At 39.3% G+C, this 27062-nt stretch overlaps 1 protein-coding gene across 2 annotated transcripts in view; it reads left to right on the top strand.

Annotated features, from left to right (window-relative positions):
- The window catches only part of INPP5A (inositol polyphosphate-5-phosphatase A), a 474649-nt gene that overhangs the window by 387860 nt on the left and 59727 nt on the right, over positions 1 to 27062 (top strand). For both annotated transcript variants that reach the window (XM_063433731.1, XM_063433732.1), the window contains exon 12: positions 22539 to 22612. In XM_063433731.1, coding sequence (XP_063289801.1) covers positions 22539 to 22612 — 74 coding nt within the window. The remainder of the gene's footprint in view (positions 1 to 22538; positions 22613 to 27062) is intronic.

Raw genomic sequence — 27062 nt, 5'->3', positions numbered from 1 at the left:
CATAAATGAGATCTGAAAATAAAATGAAATGTGGAAATCCAAACCGCTCTATCCTGGTGAGTGCATCTATCAGTCTGCAAATAGAAAGCACAGAAAGAATTCTTAAACAAGAAAATCTGCAGTTCTTCATCTATCACATGGGTGCCTCCATTTTAGCTTCCAGTCAATCATTGTTTTAATATCTATTTAGTCTTTGCACTTGGCAGTGAGCCAATAGCGGAACTACCGCCAGTGCAGCCAATGCAGCTGCACCGGAGCCTGCATTGCTCAGGTGGCCTATGCACTTAGGGCCATGAGATGGCAAGGTGTTTTCAGGGGCCCAGTCGTGTGCTACAGCCCTTTACCAGTGGGACGGGGCCCCTGTAATCTTGACAGAACTAGGAGGACGTGAAAGCTGGTCAACAGCTTTAGCCAGCCGAATGGACCCCAGGGAAGTTACTCTCCTGCACCCAAAAAGTAGGAAATAGGAGGGAGGGCTTAAAATGTGTACATTTTGCATGTATGTTTGTATATTCGTCTGTGTATTTATCTGTGTGTCTGTATGTGCCTGTTCGTATCTATATAAGTGTCCGTGTTTGTATCTGTATGAGCGTCATTGTGCGTGTCTGTGTATCTGCATGTGTGTCGTTGTGCATGTCTGTGTATCTGTATGTGTATTAGTGTGTCTGTGTGTCTGCATGTGCCTGTACTTGTGTGTCTGTTCATCTACATGTGTGTCTGTGTATCGGTGTTTGTGGCAGTGTATGTGTATATGTATATGTGCAAATATCTCAGAATTGTATACATTTTTGCTAAATCTTTCATATACATTTTAAAAGAAAACAAAGCATCACCATGAAAACGGTACGTAATACAAGTTATAGTTGATTTTCAATGTTTTAGTCAATGATATGAATTCCAAGAAATGACAGTCACCCTTAGATGTGTATTTGCAGCACCTCACTTGTTATTTTTAACCGAGCTACTAACTAATCCTGATAAAAATCACACAAGTCATTTACAAATAGCAAAGTGGTGTGTGTTATGTCATATGAATTTCTCATAGATACAGCGGCGTTTGTCAGCTCATGTATGTAATGGGAAAATTAATATGGACACTTTTGAAGATAACAATTATTGGATAGATATAATCTGATAAAAAATACAAGTTCCCAGACATTAGCATTGACTGTTTATTAATAATTAATAATAATTAATAATTGCCATATTAATAAAGTGAGCTGCATGGAATTTGAAATAGATGAAAATAATTTTTGAATCCAGTTATGGGACTAACATGCCCAGAGGAATGAGAGAGACTTGGGGAATGAGGCATAAAGGGAGCGGAAATGGACACGGTGTCTAAAATGGTCATGCAGGACTTGGATAGGTCTGAAAGATGATGTAGAAGTGATAACAGGCAGAAAATATAGTCCGAATCAGCAGTAGAATGTTGAATAGGCACAGAGATCATGGTGTGTTGTGCAAGAGCAAAAAATGAAGCACAGAGGAAGGTGGCAGAAACTAAAATGGGCTGATATTAATGGCACAGACGCAGCTGGGTTAAAATGAACACGGGATCATCAAAAGCTACCAATAGGGCTGGGGCATAGAACAAAGTACAAAGCCCCAGTATATCTAAGTCTACATACCTCCCCATCCACTTGATGGGTACATGCATTCACAGAATTTACTAAGGGGTCTGTCCATCTGTGGTCTGTCAGACTTGTTTGTCTTGTTTTTTTTTGTTTGTTTTTTTATGCAGTTTAAAAAAAAAAAATTATGTTTTTAATAGGTTCATAACTCTGTCACAAGTACAATCTTAATGTATGTTTGCCAGTGTTGTATGTGACATTTGTCATCTGCAGTATTTGCAAGACTGCCAGTGCACATAAAATGACTTGCCGAGGTTAATATTGAGTTGTATATACTAATTATCTCTGTAAAGCAACTGTGCCATTTTTATTTATGCTGACAGGTATCTCTACTGTACATTAAACAACATTGCTTGCAAGACATTGCAAAGGGTCAATTGAAGAACTGTCAGGGGGCAATTAGAAGCTTAGTTTGCTTGTCATGTTCTGTGGCAATAGACTGATGGCGTTGCTCCGATCTATTTTTGTCAGATGTAGCGTAGCATACTTTATTGGTTTATCCGTTGCGTCAAATGAAACCTGATTTACTTATAAACCATGTTGCACAGTTGAAGTAAAACACAGATTCATATAGCAAGGAAAATAAATTAAAGTAAACGGCAGCTGTCAGTCATGTACATAATGACCAGTTTAAATGTCTGCCGTATCTGTGTCATTGCTTTTTATCTCTACTGTAAAATACGTCATAAATAGGATTCACCAAGTTGTCCATTAAACGGACATAGACAGGAAAATGTTTTCATTTTGAGATGTAACTAGTGTTTTACAGTTTCTTTTTGATGCCTAGGTACATTCAACACTGTAGCATTCACCAATATTCTATTTTTGAAATGTGACCTGAAAGAAACATTACACATAACATTAAACATAAAAAACATTATAAGCAGTTTTCAGAAACAGAAGCACAACATACAAACATACAGTATATAAATTTACCACCCATACATTGCAGTAAAACACAACTCTTACAGGATTATCATTTAACCCCTTAAGGATCACGCTGTCCCTGGCCATTATTAGTCTGGTCCCTGAAGATCTTATCCCAATGTGGAATGGCTTACTCATTTAGCATCTGCATATCCGTCAAGCATTGCTGTCACTGAATGACTGGGACATTTCATTTTAGAAAAGGATCTTTCAGTACCAGATTGTTGTCTTAAAGCATATCTCCCAGAGTTTCTAATGGACAAAAAGGGTCTCATTAATTTTAGGTGTGTGAGTTTGGGTGTGATCTGGTGCAGGGCTGTTATGAGAAATTGTAGATCATTTACAAATAACAATTTATCTTATAGAACAATAACAATGTATCTTATTAACCCAGACTGATTTTGAAACATGTTTATTGTAGTTTAACCCCTTAAGGACACGACATGTGTGACATGTCATGATTCCCTTTTATTCCAGAAGTTTGGTCCTTAAGGGGTTAAAGACACATTACTGTGGGTATTATTGCTGTGGAGCTCTGTTAAACACCCTGATGCTCCAACAATATGGAGTTTCTAGAAGAGTAACATTAGGATAAAAAAGAGAGAGAGAGAGAGACATTTGGACTCAAAAATAGGGATTGTCTCTCATAAAACAGGACACTTGGGAGGTATGCTAAAGTTGTACTGTTACTTTAGAGATTTTCGTAAATGTAAAATCTATTTGGAAAATTAACATATAGTGTTTTAAAATTGAAATAAGCATAGCAGAGGGCTAGACTTCAATCAGCCATCACTCACAACTATGGCATGTGTGGGAGACTACTAAGGTTCACTAGTCCATAATTAACAAAGTTTCCTCTCAACATTGGGAGGGTATACGATTGTGATGGGGGGAAGGGATGGCATGCCCTGGTGGTGCATAGTCGGTGATGCAACTTATATCACAGGTGAAACCTGCTATTTATCACAGGTGACGCCTATAATGTAGTCCTAATAACTGCAAAAAAAAAAAAAGGAAGCGCGTGTACCTGGTGATGGCGGGTCAGGACCCTAAAATCGAGATTGTCCCACAGACAGGAGGCCTGTGAGAGTGTTGAGATTATGGAGACCTTTAGTTGATTATTTTCCCCCCTCTTCCAGGATCTGCATTGCACACAGACATTTCACCTGCAGTAATACCCCCCCCCCCCCCTTTTTTTTTTTAACTTTTTTTACAGTGCTGCTTTAACAGATTAAAGTATTCTTGCAGCCAAAGTGGCGGAATTGCAGAAATCAGAACCCCTGCTAAAATAGGATTCAATCCATTTCAGTCACCTTGATTAGATGCTATTGGGCAAAATATTATGCACAAGATCAACGAACCATAACCCGGTCCTTTCATATTTAATTTTAGGTTCAGGGAATGGTGAAATTATTTTTCATTCACTATATTAAACCTAATAAATGTATTTATATATAAAAAAAAAGCAACAATATTATATTACAATCAAATCATTTATCCTAAGCTGTTGCAACAGTTACTACTTCATCAAAAGAGTCCGTAAAGTGCAGTTCATTGAATAACTGTTATTTCGGCACCAAATTATTTTAATTAGCAGGCAGATTTTGGTTGCTACAGCTGGCACATAGCCTATTGCGACAGCAGCATACACGTGTAATCATAATTACATTTCTATTTTATGGGCAGTAGAAATCTTGATTTAGTAAGAGATGATTTCCCGGTTGCCCTCTTAGACTTTATAATACTCAGTAACCTAAACCTTGGTCTTTGCCAATTGTTTTAGTAATTCAGGTTGAGAGAGAGTGTGTGCGTGTGTGTGTGTGTGTTAGTTAAGGGTTGAAGATTCTATAGAAATAAAATTTTTAACTACTACCATTCATTTTGTAAGAAAAGGGATGCTCCAAATGCAAAAAGAAAACCATGCCTCCGTTATAATCATTGGTATCTCAGTATGTCCTATACCCCTTGGTTTATGAGACATGTAGTTAATTTCTTGACAAAAGATCAATTCTTCTGATAAAACTGTCTTTTATGACATTCCACCAAATGCCTGATGTCATCTGCACACGAGTGAGCATTTAATTTACATAGAATATTGTATGTGCATCTTGTGACAGTGCTGCATTAAGAAATTAAAGTATTATTGCAGCAAAAGTGACACTGTTTCAAAAATCAGAATTAATGCAAAAATATGCTATTTACATAACAGAAAGATTCCACAAAATAACTGATAACATTTTAAACAAGTTAACATTCAAAGCAGCACTGTCACTTTGCAGATTTTGTTTTTGTTTTTAATTCACCTTTTTTTGCAATATCGTTTCTATTGTATATTTTCAAAAATAAAATAGAAGACAATAGCGATGTAAAACATGAGATGAACACAATATATAACATGAGGAGTACAAAGTATCTAAGAAAGAAAGAAAATAAAAAATGTTAACATTAATAAATGTGAAGAAATGTAAGCAACAGGGTGTCCAGTTGAACTGTTTGAGTACTCCTGGTCCAATGTAAGTTCACGATAACAAAAGAATGGGGGGGGGGGGGGGAGAGGGAGCACCCATCCTCCTCCCTCAAATAGCAAGAAGGGTTAATTCACTTTAGGGACTACTTTTCTTAAGCAAAGCTTAAAGTGAACCTGGAAAAATTAACTTGCCTGCAATCGCTCCCAAAAACATTGATTCATATCATGTACAAAGATACTTTGTGTATTCAATGAAAAATACAAAGATTTACTCTCTTTTCCTCCGTTCCAGCACCACTTCGTGGGTGCTACTCTTGGTGTACACCCACCACCTGGCCTTCCTCAGCTCCGCCTGCGCTCCTCTCGCAATCTTCTTTGATGTGGCCTGCTTGGCAAACATCGTCCGTGACGTCTGCACTCTGGCTTCATTGCCAGCATCGAAACAGATTGACGTCACGTTACTCCATTCCAATACTCCCTGCTAGAAGTACCAGATAGGAGTTTCCATAACAATCACAGCACCTTTTGTGGGAGATCTTTTCTGCTCTCCCTTGGCACGCCGAGGCATTGGCTGACAGCTGGAAGAAAAAACTATTTTTAAATAGTTTTTTTTTTTTTCCTAATCTATACATTTGCTAGCACAACTACTAGCACAATGTACAGATGGAATCTTACGCTCAATCTAATGAGCACAAGTTCTTTGGGGTATGACAGGTGCTCTTTAAACAAAGTTCCATTTCAGTTTCTAGAATAACTTACCCACAATCCATCAGCAAAAGAATCCCACAGAACAGTAAACTGCAAATATCATGGACCGATGAGAACAAAATGGCAGCGCCCAAGCATTAAGATAAGATTCCACCGGGAGCATTAAGAAGAAAAGATAAATATAAGTAAAGGCAAGTGTCGGGGCAGGGGTTATTCATTCAGATACAGGGGACATAAAGAAAGGAGTGAAGTTGAAACGCTCACATTAATATATATATGGCATACTATTTTGCATTTTCTGCATCTTCTGCATCTCACAAGTTAAAAAAGCATAACTCCTAACTGAAAAGGGGGCTGGTCAATGGCAAGATTCAGCCCCCTCATGTTTTCCTTTATATCCATTGGTTTTCTAGTTATCTTATCTTTATTCCACTAATTATGTAGGTCACTTCCTTATATAGTTACACAGGCTGACAAGAGACATTTGACCATATAGTTCAGCCTTCCTCTCATTTGTTTTTTGCTGTTGATCCAAAAGATGGCAAAAAAAACCCAAAAAACTGTTTGAAGCAATGCCAATTTTGCAGCAAACCTAGGAAAAAAATCCCCCCTTGACCCCAGAATGGAAGTCAGATTTATCCTTGGATTAAGAAGCTATTACTCTACAGTTGAAAAATTATGCCGTAAAATATTCTGTTTTTGCAAGTATGCATCTAGTTGCTGTTAAAACATCTGTATAGACTCTGATAAAATCACTTCTTCAGGCAGAGAATTCCATATCCTTATTATTCTTATGGTAAAACATCTTTTCTTTCCTTTGCCTTAGACGAAATCATCTTTCTTCCAGTCTAAACGCATGACCTCGTGTCCTATGTATAATCCTGTTTGTGAATAGATTTCCACACAATGGTTTGTATTGGCCCCGGATATACAGGGAGTGCAAAATTATTAGGCAAGTTGTATTTTTGAGGATTAATTTTATTATTGAACAACAACCATGTTCTCAATGAACCCAAAAAACTCATTAATATCAAAGCTGAATATTTTTGGAAGTACCGTATATACTCGAGTATAAGCCGAGTTTTTCAGCACATTTTTTGTGCTGAAAAACCCCAACTCGGCTTATACTCGAGTCAGAGTCTGTATTATGGCAATTTGCATTGCCATAATACAGACTGGGGGGAGAGGGGGGCTGGCAGAGCTGTACTTACCTTTCCTGCAGCTCCTGTCAGCTCTCTCCTCCTCCGCGCCGTCCGTTCAGCACCTCTGTCAGCTCCCAGTGTAAGTCTCGCGAGAGCCGCGGAGCTGCAGGACAGGTAAGTACAGCTCTGCCAGCCCCCCTCTCCCCCCCACTGAACTACCAATCCCACTGGACCACCAGGGAAGGAGGCAGTGTGTGTGCGCAGTGTGTGTGTGCGCAGTGTGTGTGTGCGCAGTGTGTGTGAGTGCAGTGTGTGTGAGTGCAGTGTGTGTGGGCATTTTGATATATTATTAATTATTTTATTAATTATTATTTTTTATTTTTTAATATTATTATATTTTTTATTATTATTATTGATTATTTAATTGAATTATTATTATTATTTTTGTTAATTATATTTTTTTTCTTCCCCCCTCCCTGCTATAGCAGGGAGGGGGGAAGAAAAAAAATATAATTAACAAAAATAATAATAATAATTCAATTAAATAATCAATAATAATAATAAAAAATATAATAATATTAAAAAATAAAAAATAATAATTAATAAAATAATTAATAATATATCAAAATGCCCACACACACTGCACTCACACACACTGCACTCACACACACTGCGCACACACACACTGCGCACACACACACTGCGCACACACACTGCACTCATACACACACTGCACTCATACACACACTGCACTCATACACACACTGCACTCATACACACACTGCACTCATACACACACTGCACTCATACACACACTGCACTCATACACACACTGCACTCATACATACACGCACTGCACTCATACACACACACTGCATTCATTATATACACACACTGGAAATAAATATTCAATTAATATATACGCACACACACTGCACTCATACACACACACACACACTGCACTCATACACACGCACTGCACTCACACGCACTGCACTCACACGCACTGCACTCACACGCACTGCACTCACACGCACTGCACTCACACGCACTGCACTCACGCACACTGCACTCGCACACTGCACTCGCACACACTGCACTCATACGCACACACTGCACTCATACGCACACACTGCACTCATACGCACACACTGCACTCATACGCACACACTGTAAATAAATATTCAATTAATATAATTTTTTTAGGATCTAATTTTATTTAGAAAATTACCAGTAGCTGCTGCATTTCCCACCCTAGTCTTATACTCGAGTCAATAAGTTTTCCCAGTTTTTTGGGGTAAAATTAGGGGCCTCGGCTTATATTCGGGTCGGCTTATACTCGAGTATATACGGTAGTTTTTAGTTTGTTTTTAGTTATAGCTATTTTAGGGGGATATCTGTGTGTGCATAATTATTAGGCAACTTAACAAAAAACAAATATATACCCATTTCAATTATTTATTTTTACCAGTGAAACCAATATAACATCTCAACATTCACAAATATACATTTCTGACATTCAAAAACATAACAAAAACAAATCAGTGACCAATATAGCCACCTTTCTTTGCAAGGACACTCAAAAGCCTGCCATCCATGGATTCTGTCAGTGTTTTGATCTGTTCACCATCAACATTGCGTGCAGCAGCAACCACAGCCTCCCAGACACTGTTCAGAGAGGTGTACTGTTTTCCCTCCATGTAAATCTCACATTTGATGATGAACCACAGGTTCTCAATGGGGTTCAGATCAGGTGAACAAGGAGGCCATGTCATTAGATTTTCTTCTATTATACCCTTTCTTGCCAGCCACGCTGTGGAGTACTTGGACGCGTGTGATGGAGCATTGTCCTGCATGAAAATCATGATTTTCTTGAAGGATGCAGACTTCTTCCTGTACCACTGCTTGAAGAAGGTGTCTTCCAGAAACTGGCAGTAGGACTGGGAGTTGAGCTTGACTCCATCCTCAACCCGAAAAGGCCCCACAAGCTCATCTTTGATGATACCAGCCCAAACCAGTACTCCACCTCCACCTTGCTGGCGTCTGAGTCGGACTGGAGCTGTCTGCCCTTTACCAATCCAGCCACGGGCCCATCCATCTGGCCCATCAAGACTCACTCTCATTTCATCAGTCCATAAAACCTTAGAAAAATCAGTCTTGAGATATTTCTTGGCCCAGTCTTGACGTTTCAGCTTGTGTGTCTTGTTCAGTGGTGGTCGTCTTTCAGCCTTTCTTACCTTGGCCATGTCTCTGAGTATTGCACACCTTGTGCTTTTGGGCACTCCAGTGATGTTGCAGCTCTGAAATATGGCCAAACTGGTGGCAAGTGGCATCTTGGCAGCTGCACGCTTGACTTTTCTCAGTTCATGGGCAGTTATTTTGCGCCTTGGTTTCTCCACACGCTTCTTGCGACCCTGTTGACTATTTTGAATGAAACGCTTGATTGTTCGATGATCACGCTTCAGAAGCTTTGCAATTTTAAGAGTGCTGCATCCCTCTGCAAGATATCTCACTATTTTTGACTTTTCTGAGCCTGTCAAGTCCTTCTTTTGACCCATTTTGCCAAAGGTAAGGAAGTTGCCTAATAATGATGCACACCTGATATAGGGTGTTGATGTCATTAGACCACACCCCTTCTCATTACAGAGATGCACATCACCTAATATGCTTAATTGGTAGTAGGCTTTCAAGCCTATACAGCTTGGAGTAAGACAACATGCATAAAGAGGATGATGTGGTCAAAATACTCATTTGCCTAATAATTCTGCACTCCCTGTATTTGTATAATGTTATCACATCCCCTCTGAGGCGACGTTTTTCTAAACCAAAGAGTTTTACATTTGTTAACCTTTCTTTATAGCTGATATATTCCATTCCTTTTTTTTAATTTTGTAGCCCTTTTTCTAGTGCCATAATATCCTTCTCCAGAGCAGGTGCCCAAAATTGCACAGCATATTCAAGATGTGGTCTTACCAATGATTTATAAAGCCGCAAAATGATATTCTCATCCTGAGAATGAATGCCCTTTTTCATGCATGACAATACCTTACTGGCCTTGGTCACTGCTGATTGACATTGCACATTGTTGCATAGTTTGTTGTCCATAACAATTCCCAAATCCATCTCGCGTGTTGTTATCCCTAATTTGCTTCCATTTAGGGTATACGTTGCTTGTGCATTCTGTACGCCAAAGTGCATAACTTTGTACATTAAATTTGAAGTGCTGAAGTCTTTAAATGCCTGGGTCTATTATTGTCATTAGTTGCAACATCTACAAACTAAATTATTTATGTCTGTTCATCTCAATCCCCTGTACCATCAGACCCGTCATTATACAGGTCTCTTGATAAATAGGTTTTTGGCCTGTTTTTGTTTCCCTTCAGCTCCACTGGGTTAAAGCAGAACTTCTACTGCCTGGAGGTTTGCATAATTTGCAAAGACCTCCGACGGTGATGGCACTTCTGGGTGTCCTCTGGCCGTGGGGTGCAATGGTCCTTTTCAGCTCCTTGCAGCTGAAGCATGCCCATGTACAAGACTGAGGTCTATGGAGGATTCCAGGATAGAGCAGGTTGCTCGATAGAGAAAGGTGACAAAGGTGGCTCTGCCTTTTGTGAACCATAAAGGTTGTCACGGGCCCGGCCGCCCTGCGGGGTCCGGCCGCTCGGGCCCCACGTGGGTGGTCACACACACATACTGACACACACATACACTGCCCCCCTAACACACACACTGCACCCCTGACATACACTGCTGCCCTCACACACACACTGCACCCCTCACACGTTGCACCACTCACACACACCACTGCTCCTATGCCCTATGACAGCCCCATTTCCCAGCAGACCTCAGGTAAGTTGTCAAACTGTTCTTAAACGGTTTGACTACTTACTCTGGGAGGGGGTCCCGGCACTATTGGCACCATAACCACTACACTGAGCTGTAGTGGTTATTGTGTCTGCATTATTTAGTTAAATAATCTACAAGTGCCCCTCCTGAGATCAGGCTCTGGATCCGCCACTGACCCAGTGGGCATATTTGGAGGCGGGCCCCAAAGGGGCCCAGAACCTGAGCTGAGTTAGGGGCCCCAAAATTTCTGGTGGCGGCCCTGTGAGTTATGACTTAGAGATGCAGCTTTCATTGTTCCTTTGTAATTATATCCTGTGTAATGAGTTAGAACTGAATTATATAATGTAACATTACATACACTGATCAGTCACAACATTAAAACCACTGACCGGTAAAGTGAATAACATGAATTATATTGTTATAATGGCGGGGGATATATTAGGCAGCAAGTGAACGGTCAGTTCTTGAATTTTATGTGTTGGAAGCAGGAAAAATGGGCAAGCAAAGAGATCTTTGACAAGGTCCAAATAGTGATGGCTATACGACTGGGTCAGAGCATCTCCATAAGTCTTGTGGGGTGTTCCCAGTATGCAGTGGTTGGGATCTACCAAAAGTGATGCAAAGAAGGACAACCGGTGAACTGGCGTCGGAGTCATGGGTACCCAAGGCTCAGTGATGCACATGGGGAGTAACGACTAGCCAGTTTAGTCCGATCAAACAGAAGAGATACTGTAGCTCAAATTGCTGATAAACTTAAAGGAACACTATAGTCACCTAAATTACTTTAGCTAAATAAAGCAGTTTTAGTGTATAGATCATTCCCCTGCAATTTCACTGCTCAATTCACTGTCATTTAGGAGTTAAATCACTTTGTTTCTGTTTGCAGCCCTAGCCACACCTCCCCTGGCTATGATTGACAGAGCCTGCATGAAAAAAAAAACTGGTTTCACTTTCAAACAGATGTAATTTACCTTAAATAATTGTATCTCAATCTCAAAATTTAACCTTAATCACATACAGGAGGCTCTTGCAGGGTCTAGCAAGCTATTAACATAGCAAGGGATAAGAAAATTATGTATTGGATCCCGTCGTCCCTAATCAACAAACTGTTGGGTTAGGGACCGGTGTATGAGGTCAGGGCGGTGGTACCAGTTCCACCTAAAGTGTGGGCTTGAACCCTTGTAATAACGTATAATTTGCAGAGAAATATGTAGATTGGATAGTTCCCCTTTAAACAAAGATAAGGGGAAACTCCCAATCCGACTGGTATTTAAAAAAGAACACTAGTTGTACAGAATATATACCTTGGGTAAGTACCAAAAAGAAGTAAAAAAGGTATTTTATAGGGAAAGCATAGTGACACTGGATAAATATGTATCCTAGCCTAAACAGTGATACACTGTAACTTTATTGAAAAAAACTGTAGAGAGGATACAATTTAACCGTGTCCAAGAGATGCTTGGAGCCCTTGGAAAAACCTCCCCTTTTTGAAGAAGAAAAATCTCAGTATCCGAGTGACAATAAAGGCATTTAAATGCAAGGATATAGAGATAAATTACTGTTGAGTAATCCACAGAAAGGAGAGGAAAACAATTAGATACCTTAAATACATATAGAAGTTAGATAGATGGGGTAGTGGGGACAGTATAGCATAGTCTAGAAAGAGGTGCCCAAACTGACCGTTGGTAGAGAGTCTGGGGTTACTTATAGTAAGGATAAGGGATGGTAGGATGGGATATAGACAGTGGTATCCACAGTTGAGTAGAGGAAGGAAAGCCCTTAATAGTCGCCACTGTTCTAAACTCCTGTCCACTCCCCCCCAACACCTTCATGGGTGTTCTATTCCTTATAGATAATAAAGGTTGCCTAACACAGCTGAGGATGGATAGGATAGAGTAGATGTGGTGGTATGAACAATTCGATAAGGGATTGAAAATTCCCAATAATCACCACTATACTAAACTCCTATAAACTCCCCCCAACACCTTCGTGGGTGTTCTATCCTTGTTAGGTCGCTATGCTCTGTCCCCTTAAAGTACCATTATCCAACTAGTCCAGCTGCCTCTCCCATCCTCATCTGAAAGATTAAAAAATAATAAACCTATATATACATTATCTAAATCTGTATACACTCATCTAGCTACTAGAGATTATAGAAGATATCTGTCTCTAGCAACTCAAGCTAATAAAATAACCAATGAGTCCATTCTTTCAAAATACAAATATAATGCAAGACATTTCTTTCTAATTATTGAGACATAAACAATTGGGTAGCTTATGCCATTACTATTCTAGCGATCGGCAAATATGTCCTTAAGTAGGAGTTTATCTCCATATATCCCCATATAAATTCATCTAACATAAATAGCCAAGTAATTACTAATATATTTATGTTTAATATGGAGCTCTTACAATTTTTCCCGAGATCGCTGCTAATTTGGACACTGAGGTAAACAAACCAGTTGCCAATCATTCTGACACAGCGGCTGATACTCCGCCTACAGTTAATCCCACGTGGTCGCAAGGTGACACGTCACTAATGACGATACTGACGCGGTGGCTTATGCTCCGCCCACAAGTAAGTCCACGTGGCCGCACGGCGACATGTCACTGATGACGAAACCCTTCTTCATCATGTCTGATTGGCTAGCCTACATTTAAATACCGGGGGGGTTCGGGCGGCAATTTCTTACCCCTGACGAAGGAGTCTTGTACTCCGAAACGCGCGTCGGGTTTATGTTGTGGATTCCACTCACTCACGGAGCACATTAAGATGCACGAGGGAATCCTTTTTTTGACACTTATTCACTTATTTTTTTCGTTAAATTAATGTTTGCTGGTTGCTCTTTAGAAGCTGGACTAGTTGGATAATGGTACTTTAAGGGGACAGAGCATAGCGACCTAACAAGGATAGAACACCCACGAAGGTGTTGGGGGGAGTTTATAGGAGTTTAGTATAGTGGTGATTATTGGGAATTTTCAATCCCTTATCGAATTGTTCATACCACCACATCTACTCTATCCTATCCATCCTCAGCTGTGTTAGGCAACCTTTATTATCTATAAGGAATAGAACACCCATGAAGGTGTTGGGGGGGAGTGGACAGGAGTTTAGAACAGTGGCGACTATTAGGGGCTTTCCTTCCTCTACTCAACTGTGGATACCACTGTCTATATCCCATCCTACCATCCCTTATCCTTACTATAAGTAACCCCAGACTCTCTACCAACGGTCAGTTTGGGCACCTCTTTCTAGACTATGCTATACTGTCCCCACTACCCCATCTATCTAACTTCTATATGTATTTAAGGTATCTAATTGTTTTCCTCTCCTTTCTGTGGATTACTCAACAGTAATTTATCTCTATATCCTTGCATTTAAATGCCTTTATTGTCACTCGGATACTGAGATTTTTCTTCTTCAAAAAGGGGAGGTTTTTCCAAGGGCTCCAAGCATCTCTTGGACACGGTTAAATTGTATCCTCTCTACAGTTTTTTTCAATAAAGTTACAGTGTATCACTGTTTAGGCTAGGATACATATTTATCCAGTGTCACTATGCTTTCCCTATAAAATACCTTTTTTACTTCTTTTTGGTACTTACCCAAGGTATATATTCTGTACAACTAGTGTTCTTTTTTAAATACCAGTCGGATTGGGAGTTTCCCCTTATCTTTGTTTAAAGGGGAACTATCCAATCTACATATTTCTCTGCAAATTATAAGAAAATTAAACAGAACTTGAAATAAAGAAAGCCTAAATAGGCTCTCTTTACAGGAAGTGTTTATGGAAGGTTGAGCAAGTCACATGCTGGGAGGTGTGTAAATGGCAGAGGATTGAGCAGTGAGGCTGCAGGGGCATGTTCTATACAACAAAACTGCTTCATTAAGCTAAAGTTGTTCAGGTGACTATAGTGTCCCTTTAATGCTGGCGTCAGAACACACAGTACATTGCAGTTTGCCTCTGTTTATGTGGCTGCCTAGCTGCAGACTGGTCAGAGTGCCCATGATAATCCCTGTCTATGACCATCAGAACTGGACTATGGAGCAATGGAAGAAGGTTTCCTGGTCTGATAATTAGCATTTTCTTTTAGATCAAGGTGGATAGCCAGGTACATATACGTAATTTCCCTGGGGAAGAGATGGCAGCAGGATGCACATGAGAAGAAGGCAAACTGGCAGGGGTGGTGTTATGCTCTGGGTAATGTTCTGCTAGGAAACGGTGGGTCCTTGCATTCATGTGGATTTTACTTTGACACATACCACCTACCTAGAGATTGTTGCATGCCATGTACACCCCTTCTTGGTAATTGTGTTTCCTGATGACAGTGAATCATGATCTCCGGTGGTCCAGTGGGAGATGTTGCAGATAGCTCCTTCTGACGGGCACCAGGAAATGTATCATGCGTTGCCATAGTAACCAGCAGCAACACTCTAATGCATGATGGCCATTGGGGGAGATCAAGTAGAGCTGAGAAGAGGAATGTGGGCTAGCCAGTGAGGGAGATCTTTGATTTTTCCACCAGTTGTGCTACCTCTAGGTTATTGCCACGGTGGCCTTCTTGCAAATCCAGTGCAATGATCAAGGTTTTGCCTTGGCTTCCACATTTCCCAGATCTCAATCAAGCATCTGTGCAATGTCCTGGGACAACTCCCACCTTGCAACTTGCAGGACTTAGAGGATCTTCTACTAATGTCTTGGTGCCAGATTCCACAAGACACATTTAGAGGCCTTGTGAAGTCCATGCCTCGATGCATCAGAACTGTTTTGGCAGCACAAGGGGGCATACACAAAATGTTGTGTCTGATGAGTGTACTTGTTTGATACAATCCTGCTAAAATTGTAAAAAAAAAAGCCAAGAGGCAGTGGTTCATAGATTATGGACCGCCAATATATATCATCGTTTTTCTACTGGTGATCTGCTGGCTTCATCAAACTTTCAACAGTTCTTGTGCAGGCCGTACCTTGCCTTAAAACTGCCCTCCATACCACATCTATACTACCATCTACTGTGATACAACTCCTTCTTATTATTTCATACAGCAATAGAGGTGAGTAGAACTCATTGATTTACAGATACAGTTGTCATAAACAGCAGTCCTTTTGCATATTTATTGTGGCATGCAATGCCATTTTCTTCCATGCCAGATCATTTCTTTCGAAAAATGATAGTTTCATGGAAATTCACTGGTCTTGCATGAGGCAATATGTGAAACCCTAACCTGATATCCTTATGATTTTTGCTGTGATAACTGCATTTTCTTTAAAATGAAAGTATGAGAATTTGGTTGGGTTACATAGTTACATAGTTAGATAGCTGAAAAGAGACTTGCGTCCATCAAGTTCAGCCTTCCTCACACCTGTTTTTTGCTGTTGATCCAAAAAAAAAAAACAAAAAAAAAAACCCCAGTTTGAAGCACAATTTTGCAACAAGCTAGGACCAAAAATTCCTTCTTGACCCCAGAATGGCAGTCAGATTTATCCTTGAATCAAGCAGTTATTACCCTACATTGAAAGATTATATCCTTGAATATTCTGTCTTTGCAAGTATGCATCTAGTAGCTGTTTGAACATCTGTATGGACTCTGATAAAACCACTTCTTCAGGCAGAGAATTCCACATCCTGATTGTTCTTACAGTAAAAAAACCTTTCCTTTGCCTTAGACGAAATCTTCTTTCTTCCAGTCTAAACGCATGGCCTCGTGTCCTATGTAAAGTCCGGTTAGTGAATAGATTTCCACACAATGGTTTGTATTGGCCCCGAATATATTTGTATAATGTTATCATATCCCCTCTCAGGCGACGTTTTTCTAAACTAAATAGGTTTAAATTTGTTAACCTTTCTTCATAGCTGATATGTTCCATTCCTTTTATTAATTTTGTAGCCCGCCTCTGCACTTTTTCTAGTGCCATGATATCCTTCTTTAGAACAGGTGCCCAAAATTGCACAGCATATTCAATATGTGGTCTTACCAGTGATTTATAGAGAGGCAAAATGATATTCTCGTCCCGAGAATGAATGCCCTTTTTCATGCATGACAATACCTTACTGGCCTTGGCCACTGCTGATTGACATTGCACATTGTTGCATAGTTTGTTGTCTATAACAATTCCCAAGTCCTTTTCGTGTGTTGTTATCCCTAATTCACTTCCATTAAGGGTATACGTTGCTTGTGTATTCTTTACGCCGAAGTGCATAACTTTGCATTTTTCAACATTAAATTTCATCTGCCATTTGAGTGCCCAGTCCTCCAGTCTATCTAAATCCTGGTTGATTTAGTGCAGGTTGGTTAATTAAAGGAAATTGCCCACATATGCAGAATGACAGAACAAGGACAAGTGGTTTATCACTCTGTACGTAAGCAATATTTTTTGAGAAAATAGAACTGAAGGCAAATGTAAGATATGGAACTAAGCAGACAGTCAAAATAAGAAATAGTATGTACCATTTTTTTCAGTTGGTGCCTATCAGCCTATCACCAGTAACCTGACAAACCCTTTCACATAGTACGGTGCTGAGCGTAACAAAAGCTGTGATGATGAAGAGTCGGGTGCCAGAGTCCCAAAGTTTGGTGGTATTACTACCTGAAGATAAGATGGTGGCCAGGTACTCCTGATCCCATACTCTAAAGGCTGTTACTCTGACAGCTACTAGAGCAGCTTCCTGTTTGCGGTTCTGTAAGCTTTGCAGGACTGAATTTGATGTCTCCATACAGAACTGAGGAGATGCTGGTTGGTGCAGCATAGCAATAGCTGTGCATGCGCATTATCCTCCCAGCTGTAGGGTGTGGATTTTTTTTCTTTAATCCAAATAGCTCATACATCGTTCAAACATTAAAAGTACATGTTTATATTCCTAACTTTAGAGTGTTCCTTTAAATAACCTTATGTTGTTGTGAGTGTGAATTAATGTATTGGACATAGGGGATTTTACGTGTTTTATGCGATAGTAGATAATCCTGGTAAATAAGCTCTTTGTTACACTGATTACTCACACTTGGCAGTCACAAAATCAGCCTTAACCTGTATATGTTTTAGAGCTCATTCTTAGTACATAGGTAATGTTCCACTATAATAATCTTTTAAGACACATCCTGTGTTAGTAAGTAACAGACTTATTTCTCATATCCTGTATTGGTGTCTAACGTAGATGTGACTTTCGTGCCCTGGCAACATTTACATACGTATAGTGGCTGTTATCCGGAAAAATAACATACATTTTTCTACATATAAAACAAATTTTAAATTCATTTTAGATTTTTTTTGTCATTCCTTTGTGTCCCAAAGAGCCTTCTAACATGTCTATATATTAGATAACCGTTATGATCATTTAAATTGAAAACCGGTGCATGCAATTAGTGCATTATTGTTTGGTTTTAAAACTTTTTTAATTTATGTATTTTAATTTTTTTATATATATATTTATTTTTTAGTCATCTCTTCTTTTTGTCTGGTCCAAAACTTCATTTCCCTTCCACAGCTGTGAATTCTCTAGTGAATGCTGTAGATGGATTTGACAAATGCGGCTAATATCACCTTCTGATCTAACAATGCTCTGACTTTGGTCTGCAGGTCTTGATGAATAATTGCTGTTGTTCTACTCCAATTACTGAATTAAGTTGCCCTGTTATAAAGGGTTCATACTACAGTGATTTCAGACGAAGCAGCTCATGGCCATGTCCCAGCGGACAATGACCTTTTGCAGGGTATCGTTCTACTTCTAGATAAAACGAGCTAAATTGTTTTCTATTGACTGAGGTTTCTTCCTTTATCTGTTAAATGTATAGCACAAACCACAGCAGGAAAATCTACACCACAATCACCTTCAAACGTTTTATGCATGAACGTCTTAATTGAGACTAATTGGCTTCAAAGTTTGGGTCTTCAAATAAATATTGTTACAGTCACAATAACACAAAAGAGAATAAAAAAACTAAAAAAGTGAAAAATATATTTTGAACGTTTGTTTTTAGACTTAGAAGGGTAAAACAGTAGCAAATGTGTTCTAATCAGTTTTTGATATGAGCCTGTGAAGATGCACTCAGTTTCTTTAACCCCTTAAGGACCAAACTTCTGGAATAAAAGGGGATCATTACATGTCACACATGTCATATGTCCTTAAGGGGTTAAAGGGATTCTATAGGCACCATAACAACGTTTGCTCATAGAATCATAGAAGCCATTTTGGTGAATAGATCATGTTCCTGCAATCTAACTGCTCAATTCTCTGACATTTATGAATTAAATCACTTTGTTTAACCCCTTAAGGACCAAACTTCTGGAATAAAAGGGAATCATGACATGGCAGACATGTCATGTGTCCTTAAGGGGTTAAACAGCCCTAGTTAAATCACCTGCAGGTGACTTGCACAGTTTTCCTTAAAACTTCCTGTAAAGAGAGATCTAATGATTAAACATCCTTTATAGCAAACTATGTTTACTTCAGAATTGCTTATCTCCTAGTCTGTTAATAGCCTTCTAGACCCTGCTGTAACCTCCTGTTGTGTAAAGTTGATTTTACAGAGCAGGAGATAAAAACTTAGAAAGTAAGTTAACATCTGATTAAAAATGAAACCTTTATTTCATGCAGGCTGCGTGAGTCATAACCAGTGGAGCCGTGTCTAGGGCTGCGTGGACAGAAACAGACGTCATTTCATTCCTAAATGGCAGAGAATTGAGTAGTGAGACTGCAGAGGCATGATCAATACACCCAAACTGCTTCATTAAAGAGACACTATAGGTACCCAGACCATTTCATGTCATTGAAGTAGTCTGGGTGCAGTGTCCCTGTCCCACTTAGTCCTGCAATGTAAATTTTCATTAATTTGTGCCCCAAAGAGCCTGCCAACATGCCTATATATTATTATTTTTTTGAGAAACTGCAATAATTACATTGCAGGACTAAGACGGCCTCTAGTAGTAAATCAGACAGCCACTAGAGGTACTTCCTGGTGGCTATCCGCCTTTGGTCACCCCAACTGAAGATGGACATCTTTAAACTTAGCTTACCCACCACCAAGGGAGATCAGCTCTGGTATCGGGGGAGTAAACAGAGGTTTTTTTTAGCCCTTTACATGTCGGGGTGGGGGGGCGTGAGTGGGTGGGGGAGTGCCAGAGGGAACTATAGTGTAAGGGATATAACCTGTATTCCTTACACTATAGAATTCCTTTGAGCTAAAGGTGGTTTGTTGTCTACAGTGTCCTTTTAATTTTCAATGGCTCAACTTTTTCACCCACATGGCCAATTAACATATTACTTATAAAAATACCTGGAAGATGAAATTGAAGATGTGTTTAATACAAGACTACTAGTGTAAACAAATTTCAATGCCATTGTTGTGACACTTGTATTATGGTGCTTATTCTTTAACCCCTTAAGGACACATGACATGCCTGACACGTCATGATTCCCTTTGATTCCAGAAGTTTGGTCCTTAAGGGGTTAAACAATGGGATTTACCTGCTGAACTAGGAATCTTGAATATACTCAATCTGACCGTGAGTGCAGATTATACAAGTTAACCAGTTGTTGAAACCCACTCTGCATTACCTTATTAGATCTCATTTAACTAGTGGGAATGTAGCTCACCGTAAACATGCTAGACATCAAAACAACAAAGTTAAACTGCTCAAGGTAGCTTTCATTGGTTTCTCCATTGTCCTCCTGTAGATCTAGTTTGTAAGGTTACAACTCTTGATTAGAAGCGTCAGTTATTCTTTGGGTGGTGCTTTTTTGCCACCTTTCCTCGTTTGATATTTTGGTTTGGATGCTGGTCACCAGTGGCTATGCTGTATATTAGTAAGTGAATTTACAAACATCTATGAGAGTAGATTCACACTGAAGAATAAACATCTGTGTCCTGGTGCTACAAATTAATTCTTTATGGTGATAGTGTTCCGCACACACTGGTATGGCTATCACCCACCTGTGATTTATCAATGTGTGTGTTCTTGTTGATCCCAAATGAAGTTAAGCAGTCCTACTGTATTATAGTGATTATTAAGCCATTTATAAAGTACCACCTAGGGGCTTTGAAAGAGGTGTGATTGCATGTGTCAATACAACTTTGTCCACTGGTTTGAGAAGCACTACTGTAGTCTATCCATTGCTGTGGTTCTCCTAGTGGACTTTGCAGGGATAAGCTACATACTGTGGTCTATGAGCCTCAAGACTGTTAGCCAGCTGAGATGATAGGTTACAGTCATTGTCGTCACAGTCCTCGTCTGGATTGACAACAGTTGCCTACCAATGAGACAGAAACACACACACCAGCACAATAGGGTTTATTCCAAGGGTTGATGGCAACAGCATGGTAGCCAACGTAATCATCCATGCAGGTGGTTTAGTTATCTGCTTTTCACACAGATAATTAATGTGTACAAGTAGCTGCTAATTGCACATCTCAGAAATGATTTATGAGGTAGTGAGAGGCAAAAGGGGACAAAATCTAATTTGATTCGGAACCTCTGCCTCTCGTACAATGGTATCAGCGCAGCTGTGAGATGGAACATGATTAATGAATGGCAGGTAAACACATGGCCATCATTGAGAGCTCAGTTCTGCTGACATGGTTCTATGGATAGGAAATGGGACTAGCCGGGAAACATAGCTAATAAAACTGAAGATTATGAGTCTTTTTTTTCTTTTTTCTTTTTTTTCTTACTAATTCACATCAGCCTTAAGTGAGTCTCTAAACTGCAGATAAGATCATTTATGTCAATTATAGTGACAGGATTAGCAAAAGCGATTATCTTGAACTTTTTTTATGAGCTGATTGTTTCCTAAAGAACAAGTGAAGAGCAGATACAAGTTTGCGTAATCAATGACCGCACTTTGTTTTTGTTTTGTATTTTTTTTATTCATGATATCGGAGTTTGTCACATTGTCCACTATTGCAGTTATCAACACAAGTTATCACTAAATGCAACCAAATGCCATAGCCACTACCAAGTGTATGTCACTATGCAATGAGAGGTAGGTATAATCGGTATAATGCTTCTTTTTTCTGCTAGGTAACTTTTCCGTATATCCTGCAAATATTACTGCGTGCGTTTTTTGTTTCTAACATTTTGGTGTTAGTTAGTGAGCTATTCTAAATTGCCTGTATATGAACTAAACCTAAAATATAATTTAATCATTACGTTTATCTTTAAAGGGCAACTAGAAATTTATTAAAGCTGCTCTGTCACATGGCAGTTTTAATAAATTCCTTATTAAAAAAAACATGGATTTTTATTCTGTTAGACAAACAATTTTGTTTTTTTTAAGTAGTGGCTGTTTTTTGTTTTTTTTTCCTTCATACTGCTTCAACAAAGCCAGGAAGACTTGTGCCTTTCTGGTGGTTAATACTTCTCATTGCCCTTCGGCAATCAGTCATGCCTGCTGATCACAATCATTTTATCATAATGCGAGACAGATAGCTATGTACAGGTACTTCGCGCACACATAGAGCTTTGTGGAAAATGCTACTGATGTCCTATGTTTTTGCTGATGTCATATATATTGAAGTCTGCTATATGCATTTATCTGAAAACACAATAGCCATGCAACTCCTGACAAAGTCTGTATGGCAAAAATAGGGCACCCAACACAATGTCTGGGTAATTTTTTTTTACTACTTCCCAGATGGAATGCCCATAAAATATGTACAGAAATCATTATTGCAGTGGGCCATCATTAAACTTCTAGTACAGTCATACTGTCAGATCATTGCTCTGTTTTACAACTTTGCCCCAAATAAATTAAGATTTTGTTTACTTTTTAAGTAAGTCTGTTTTAATTTTACTGTCCCATTAATTTCCATGTCCTTTTCAGCTTTTAGAATTTGACAAGGAGTTGTCAGTCTTTAAGGACAGATTATATGAACTGGACATCACCTTTCCACCCAGGTAAGAACAATATGTTTTTGAATATTGATATTTGCATCACTTATAACTCATCTGCTTGAATGAAATTCAGTTTTTGTATGTTTTTAGACATTTTACCTACATTAAAAAAAGAAAGAATGGGCCATGATATTTTCTAGGTGAGAATGCAGTGAACAACAGCATGTTTTGTCAATAAAAGCAGGAATACTAGTGGGATTGTGCTCTACAGAATGCATTGGATAGCATTCATGTTGATGCAGCTGTGCATGTTAACCACAACTGTGAAAGAGTCCAAGAATGCTTGGAGTGTGCATAACGCTACTTTTAAGAACAAACAAGGCAATTTGGTTCTTGTGCTGGCTACTGTGGCCAACGATGGGCAATAGCAGTAAAACTTAAAACTGTTCTATCCTGAGCCTTACATGCAGGCTTTTCTGGCACCACTAGAGGTTTCCTACATGTATTTATCATTATGACATATCTTAAAAGGACCCTCTAAGCACCCACAGCACTACAGTGTAATATACTGGTTTTGGTGCAAAGATGTTTTTCCCTGCAGTCCCTCAGGTGTAAATATTGTCCTTTCTTTGAAAAGGCAGTGTTTACGTTTGTCAGTGAGGGAATCTGTACGGGCAGAATCTTTGCAGGACCAACTTTTGGCTCTACACTCTTTCATGATGCCCAGCAGTCCCTTTAGAGATTTATTGGAATAAAACAAAGATATCGGGATGCTGATTGGTGCAGCACAGTAGGTCCCCATTGATCTCTATGGTGAAGCATTGCATTGGCTGAGAACACCAATAATGATGACCCTGACCAGGGATGGAGTGGATGCCGCAGCAGGACCAGAGCACCAGGGGAAAGAAGGTGAGTAAACCTCATTATTTTTCACTAATAGAGTTCAACAGTGATTAATTACCTGGAGAAGCACACAGGGCTTATTTTACTTGATGTCTCAACCTAACATGCAGGACCAGAGCACCAATTGACGATTTAATTATTGCTATTACATTCATTATCTATTAGTGCACCATCATTACAAAAAAACTAAAACTTTCTTACAACTCTGCTTTTTGGGAACCTGTGACCATGCTGGGACAAAAATATGTTTTTCTCCATCACTGGGTGTTAATTTAAGTTTAACTTTTTTGGTGGTTCACCAAAGTAAAGTTTTTTTACTTTTTTGTTGGTTCACCACATTAGTAATGTCCTACTAGGATTCAGGTGGAGTTAGGTAATCATGGTAATAGTGGGAGTCACCACAACCTCCACAAAGGTTAGAAGGTATACAGCTGTATCTCAAGCTATGAGAGAGCTTGACTGCAGTGTAGGGTACACTGGTTCTTCATGCTTTGTATATGTATTGATATGCATGTTGCTATAAGCATGCTGCTCGCTCTCTTATTAATGCAGTTCCTTCATAACATCACCAGAAACATTATCAACATATTTGTGAATCCATGCCATTCGCCTATTAAGATAACTTGTATACAAGTTTCAGTGGCTTTGTAATGTCTCTTTAAAGTAAGAGATCCGAACAGTTTGCTTGTAAATGCATCATGATCACTTTCCACCAAAAGTCCCAGGGAACTAAAAGCAATGAAGCGTTCGTTCTAGTTACCATAATCTGGCTATTTCTCACCAGCCAGCTGAGATTCTGATTATACTAGTCCCTCGGGAGGTCAGCACTCTGCTTGTCGAGGTTACACCAGCTCTAAATTGTTCTTATTGATTGATTATGATAACAGTGGAGCTCAAGTGTGTAAATCTTGTTTCGGTCATACGTTATGTACACTGGCCGGTGATGTTGAGGGGTGCCTAAATGAGGGGTGATTGTAAAATATTATTTTACAGTAGGAATCTGTACTTAGGGGCCATATATACAGAAATGGTCCCATGTGAATTGTAGGTAATTGCTGTTTTTATTATTCCATTAACCTTCACTTGATGTGTGCTCCCAGGTCATTAAACCATTTTTTAATCCTTAACACTTGTAAGTATTTCATTTTGCTGGATAGGAATCGGTAGAGGGCTGCTATATGTATTTTCTTTAAGTCAAGACAAAGTATAGTAATCAAAGTTCTTATTAAAAATAATCACCACAAACATTCTGTTTCTATAAAAAAAAGCAAGACGATAAGCTAGGTTTCCATCCACGAACCCAATAGGCCAGAGTTTTAGAATTCCAATCTCCACAGCCCTGTAGAATAACTATTTCATCAACTATGTTGAATTTCAATTCAAACAATAGGAGCCTCCAATAAATACTAATAAAATGATCACCCCTGGGGACTCAAGCTCTGATAGCCGATTTATATATGTTAAATATACTCTGTTAAATCTTGTTAACTTTAATATCTATGGAGTAATGCTCCCAAGCACACCAGCTCAGTAACTATCTAATATTTCATTTTTGATCATCAAACAAGTCTCTGCACATTAGGATCACATCCTTGCGAAATGGGGAGATAAGAAGAGTGGAGATTTTAATAGTCTGGAATTGATGTTAGAAAGTCCGTTACACTGAGCACATAGGCTGACAAAAAGATTGAAAATTGCAATAGCACCAGGAGTTTTTTTCCACAGTTAAGACTAACAGCTGATCTTGCGTTGATCTGCATGAGCGCTGAGAGGACATATGTAATCTACGTTGCTTAGCAGAGGTAACCGTTCTGTACGGAAATGTCACTTTGAAAGATTAGCCCATACAGACTTTCAATTAGAGAACAGTCTAAATTGAATAAGCATACATGACCAAATAGATTGATGCATTAGTCAAAGATAAAAAGCAATTAGTTATGTTCTAATGAATGGATTAACCCCACAAATGCCAAAGACATGTGAAGGCAATTGTGAAGTGATGCTTTACTCAACCCTTTGGCACTTAAAACAAATTAAATCCTCCTCCATGAGCAATGAGGTTCTATGCTGGTAGGCAATGTTAATGGTAGATTCATATAATATCTGACATTATTTACCAACATTTTAAAAGATAGGATCTCTACACCTGCCTGCTGTATAATTAAAGGAACACTATAATGTCAGGAACTCAAACATTTATTCCTGACAATATAATGTTTAACTATTCAGGTCCCCGGGCCCCCTCTGATCACAGTATAAAGGTGTTTGAACTTACCTTTTTTTTTACCCAAGCCGCTCTGGTCTTTCTGTGGCTGGCCACACCTCCATGGCTGAGCCACAATCTTGATGATCTCAGCCAATTCAATGGCTTCCCATTGGAAAGCATTGGGAGGCTATTGCACATGCGCAGTAACACGCCGTGCAGTGCCAATTAGCATCTGTACGAGGAGCGTTCAACATCTCCATGCAGAGAGGGGAGACCCTGAACCTGCCACTACAGGTGTTACTAACCAGCACTTTTCTCTAAAAAGGCAGTGTTTATATGCTATAGACCAGAACCACTACATGAATCTGTAGTGGACCTGGTGACTATAGGGTTCCTTTTAAACAGAATCAAATGAAGTGCTTTAGGTAATTTAGGGTTTAAAACAAGTATAAATAAAAGCAAAGTCAAATCTTGGTGCTCCCAAATGAAATCACAAATATGCTGCTGTTTACCATTTGCACACCACCTACTTAAATGGCACTGCAAGAGCCAATAATTCACATACAATTCACACTTGGTAAACTATGTTATTGCTATTCCATCTAGTAAATAGATGAAACTAGAAACATAAACAATATACAGGTGAGCTATAGGCCTTAATAACAAAAACATTAAAAAGCAATAAAAAAATATCTACTTGCATTCTTGCAACAAGTTCACCAAGCTAGATACAGTCCACAGGATCTCCCCTGTTAACACCAGCCATTGCCACGATATCTCATGGTGTTTATCAGACTAACTAGAGGCCAAGGCCACCTATGCCTATACCTGTTTTACCTATAGTGAAATTTTGCATGGGAGTCGACTGATCGGTTGGCTTTCTTAGGGAATGAATTCAGCACATGCATAAACAAAGCCTCTGATGTTTGAACATCCTTCATCCTTGAACATCCTTCATTCATGCCGTAGGGCATGGATTTTTATTTTTATTTATTTTTTCAATTCAGTGCAGATTTATTTTGAGCATATTGTGCAATTATTTTATCTTCTTTAGTTTCTGACAATTGTGGCTGAATAGGAGGGGGTTTGTTTTGGGACCATGTTTTCATGGTTGAAGAAATAATGCTTCTTGTGGGAGTTAAATAGTGTAATTTTAAAGGGGTGCAGGTGGCTGGCTGCTTGGGGACCCCTAACCATGTTATTGGGATCCAGAGCCAAAAAGATTGGTAGAGCTTACTTAGCAGGTCCTGATGGTATTAACAGAGCCACCTTCTGGGTGTGAGTTTTTACCAATTATGATTACCTATATTGACATCACTCAGAATGTGGTGGAAGATCAAAGGGACGTTAACCTTGACCCTTTACTTAATTTCACCTCCCCTAACTCCCGAACATGGGATGAAA

This window comes from Pelobates fuscus, chromosome 10 (genome assembly GCF_036172605.1).
Source record: "Pelobates fuscus isolate aPelFus1 chromosome 10, aPelFus1.pri, whole genome shotgun sequence".
Taxonomy (NCBI): Eukaryota; Metazoa; Chordata; class Amphibia; order Anura; family Pelobatidae; genus Pelobates; species Pelobates fuscus.
The sequence above is the reverse complement of the archived record's forward strand: the minus strand, read 5'-3'. Positions and strand labels throughout refer to the sequence as shown.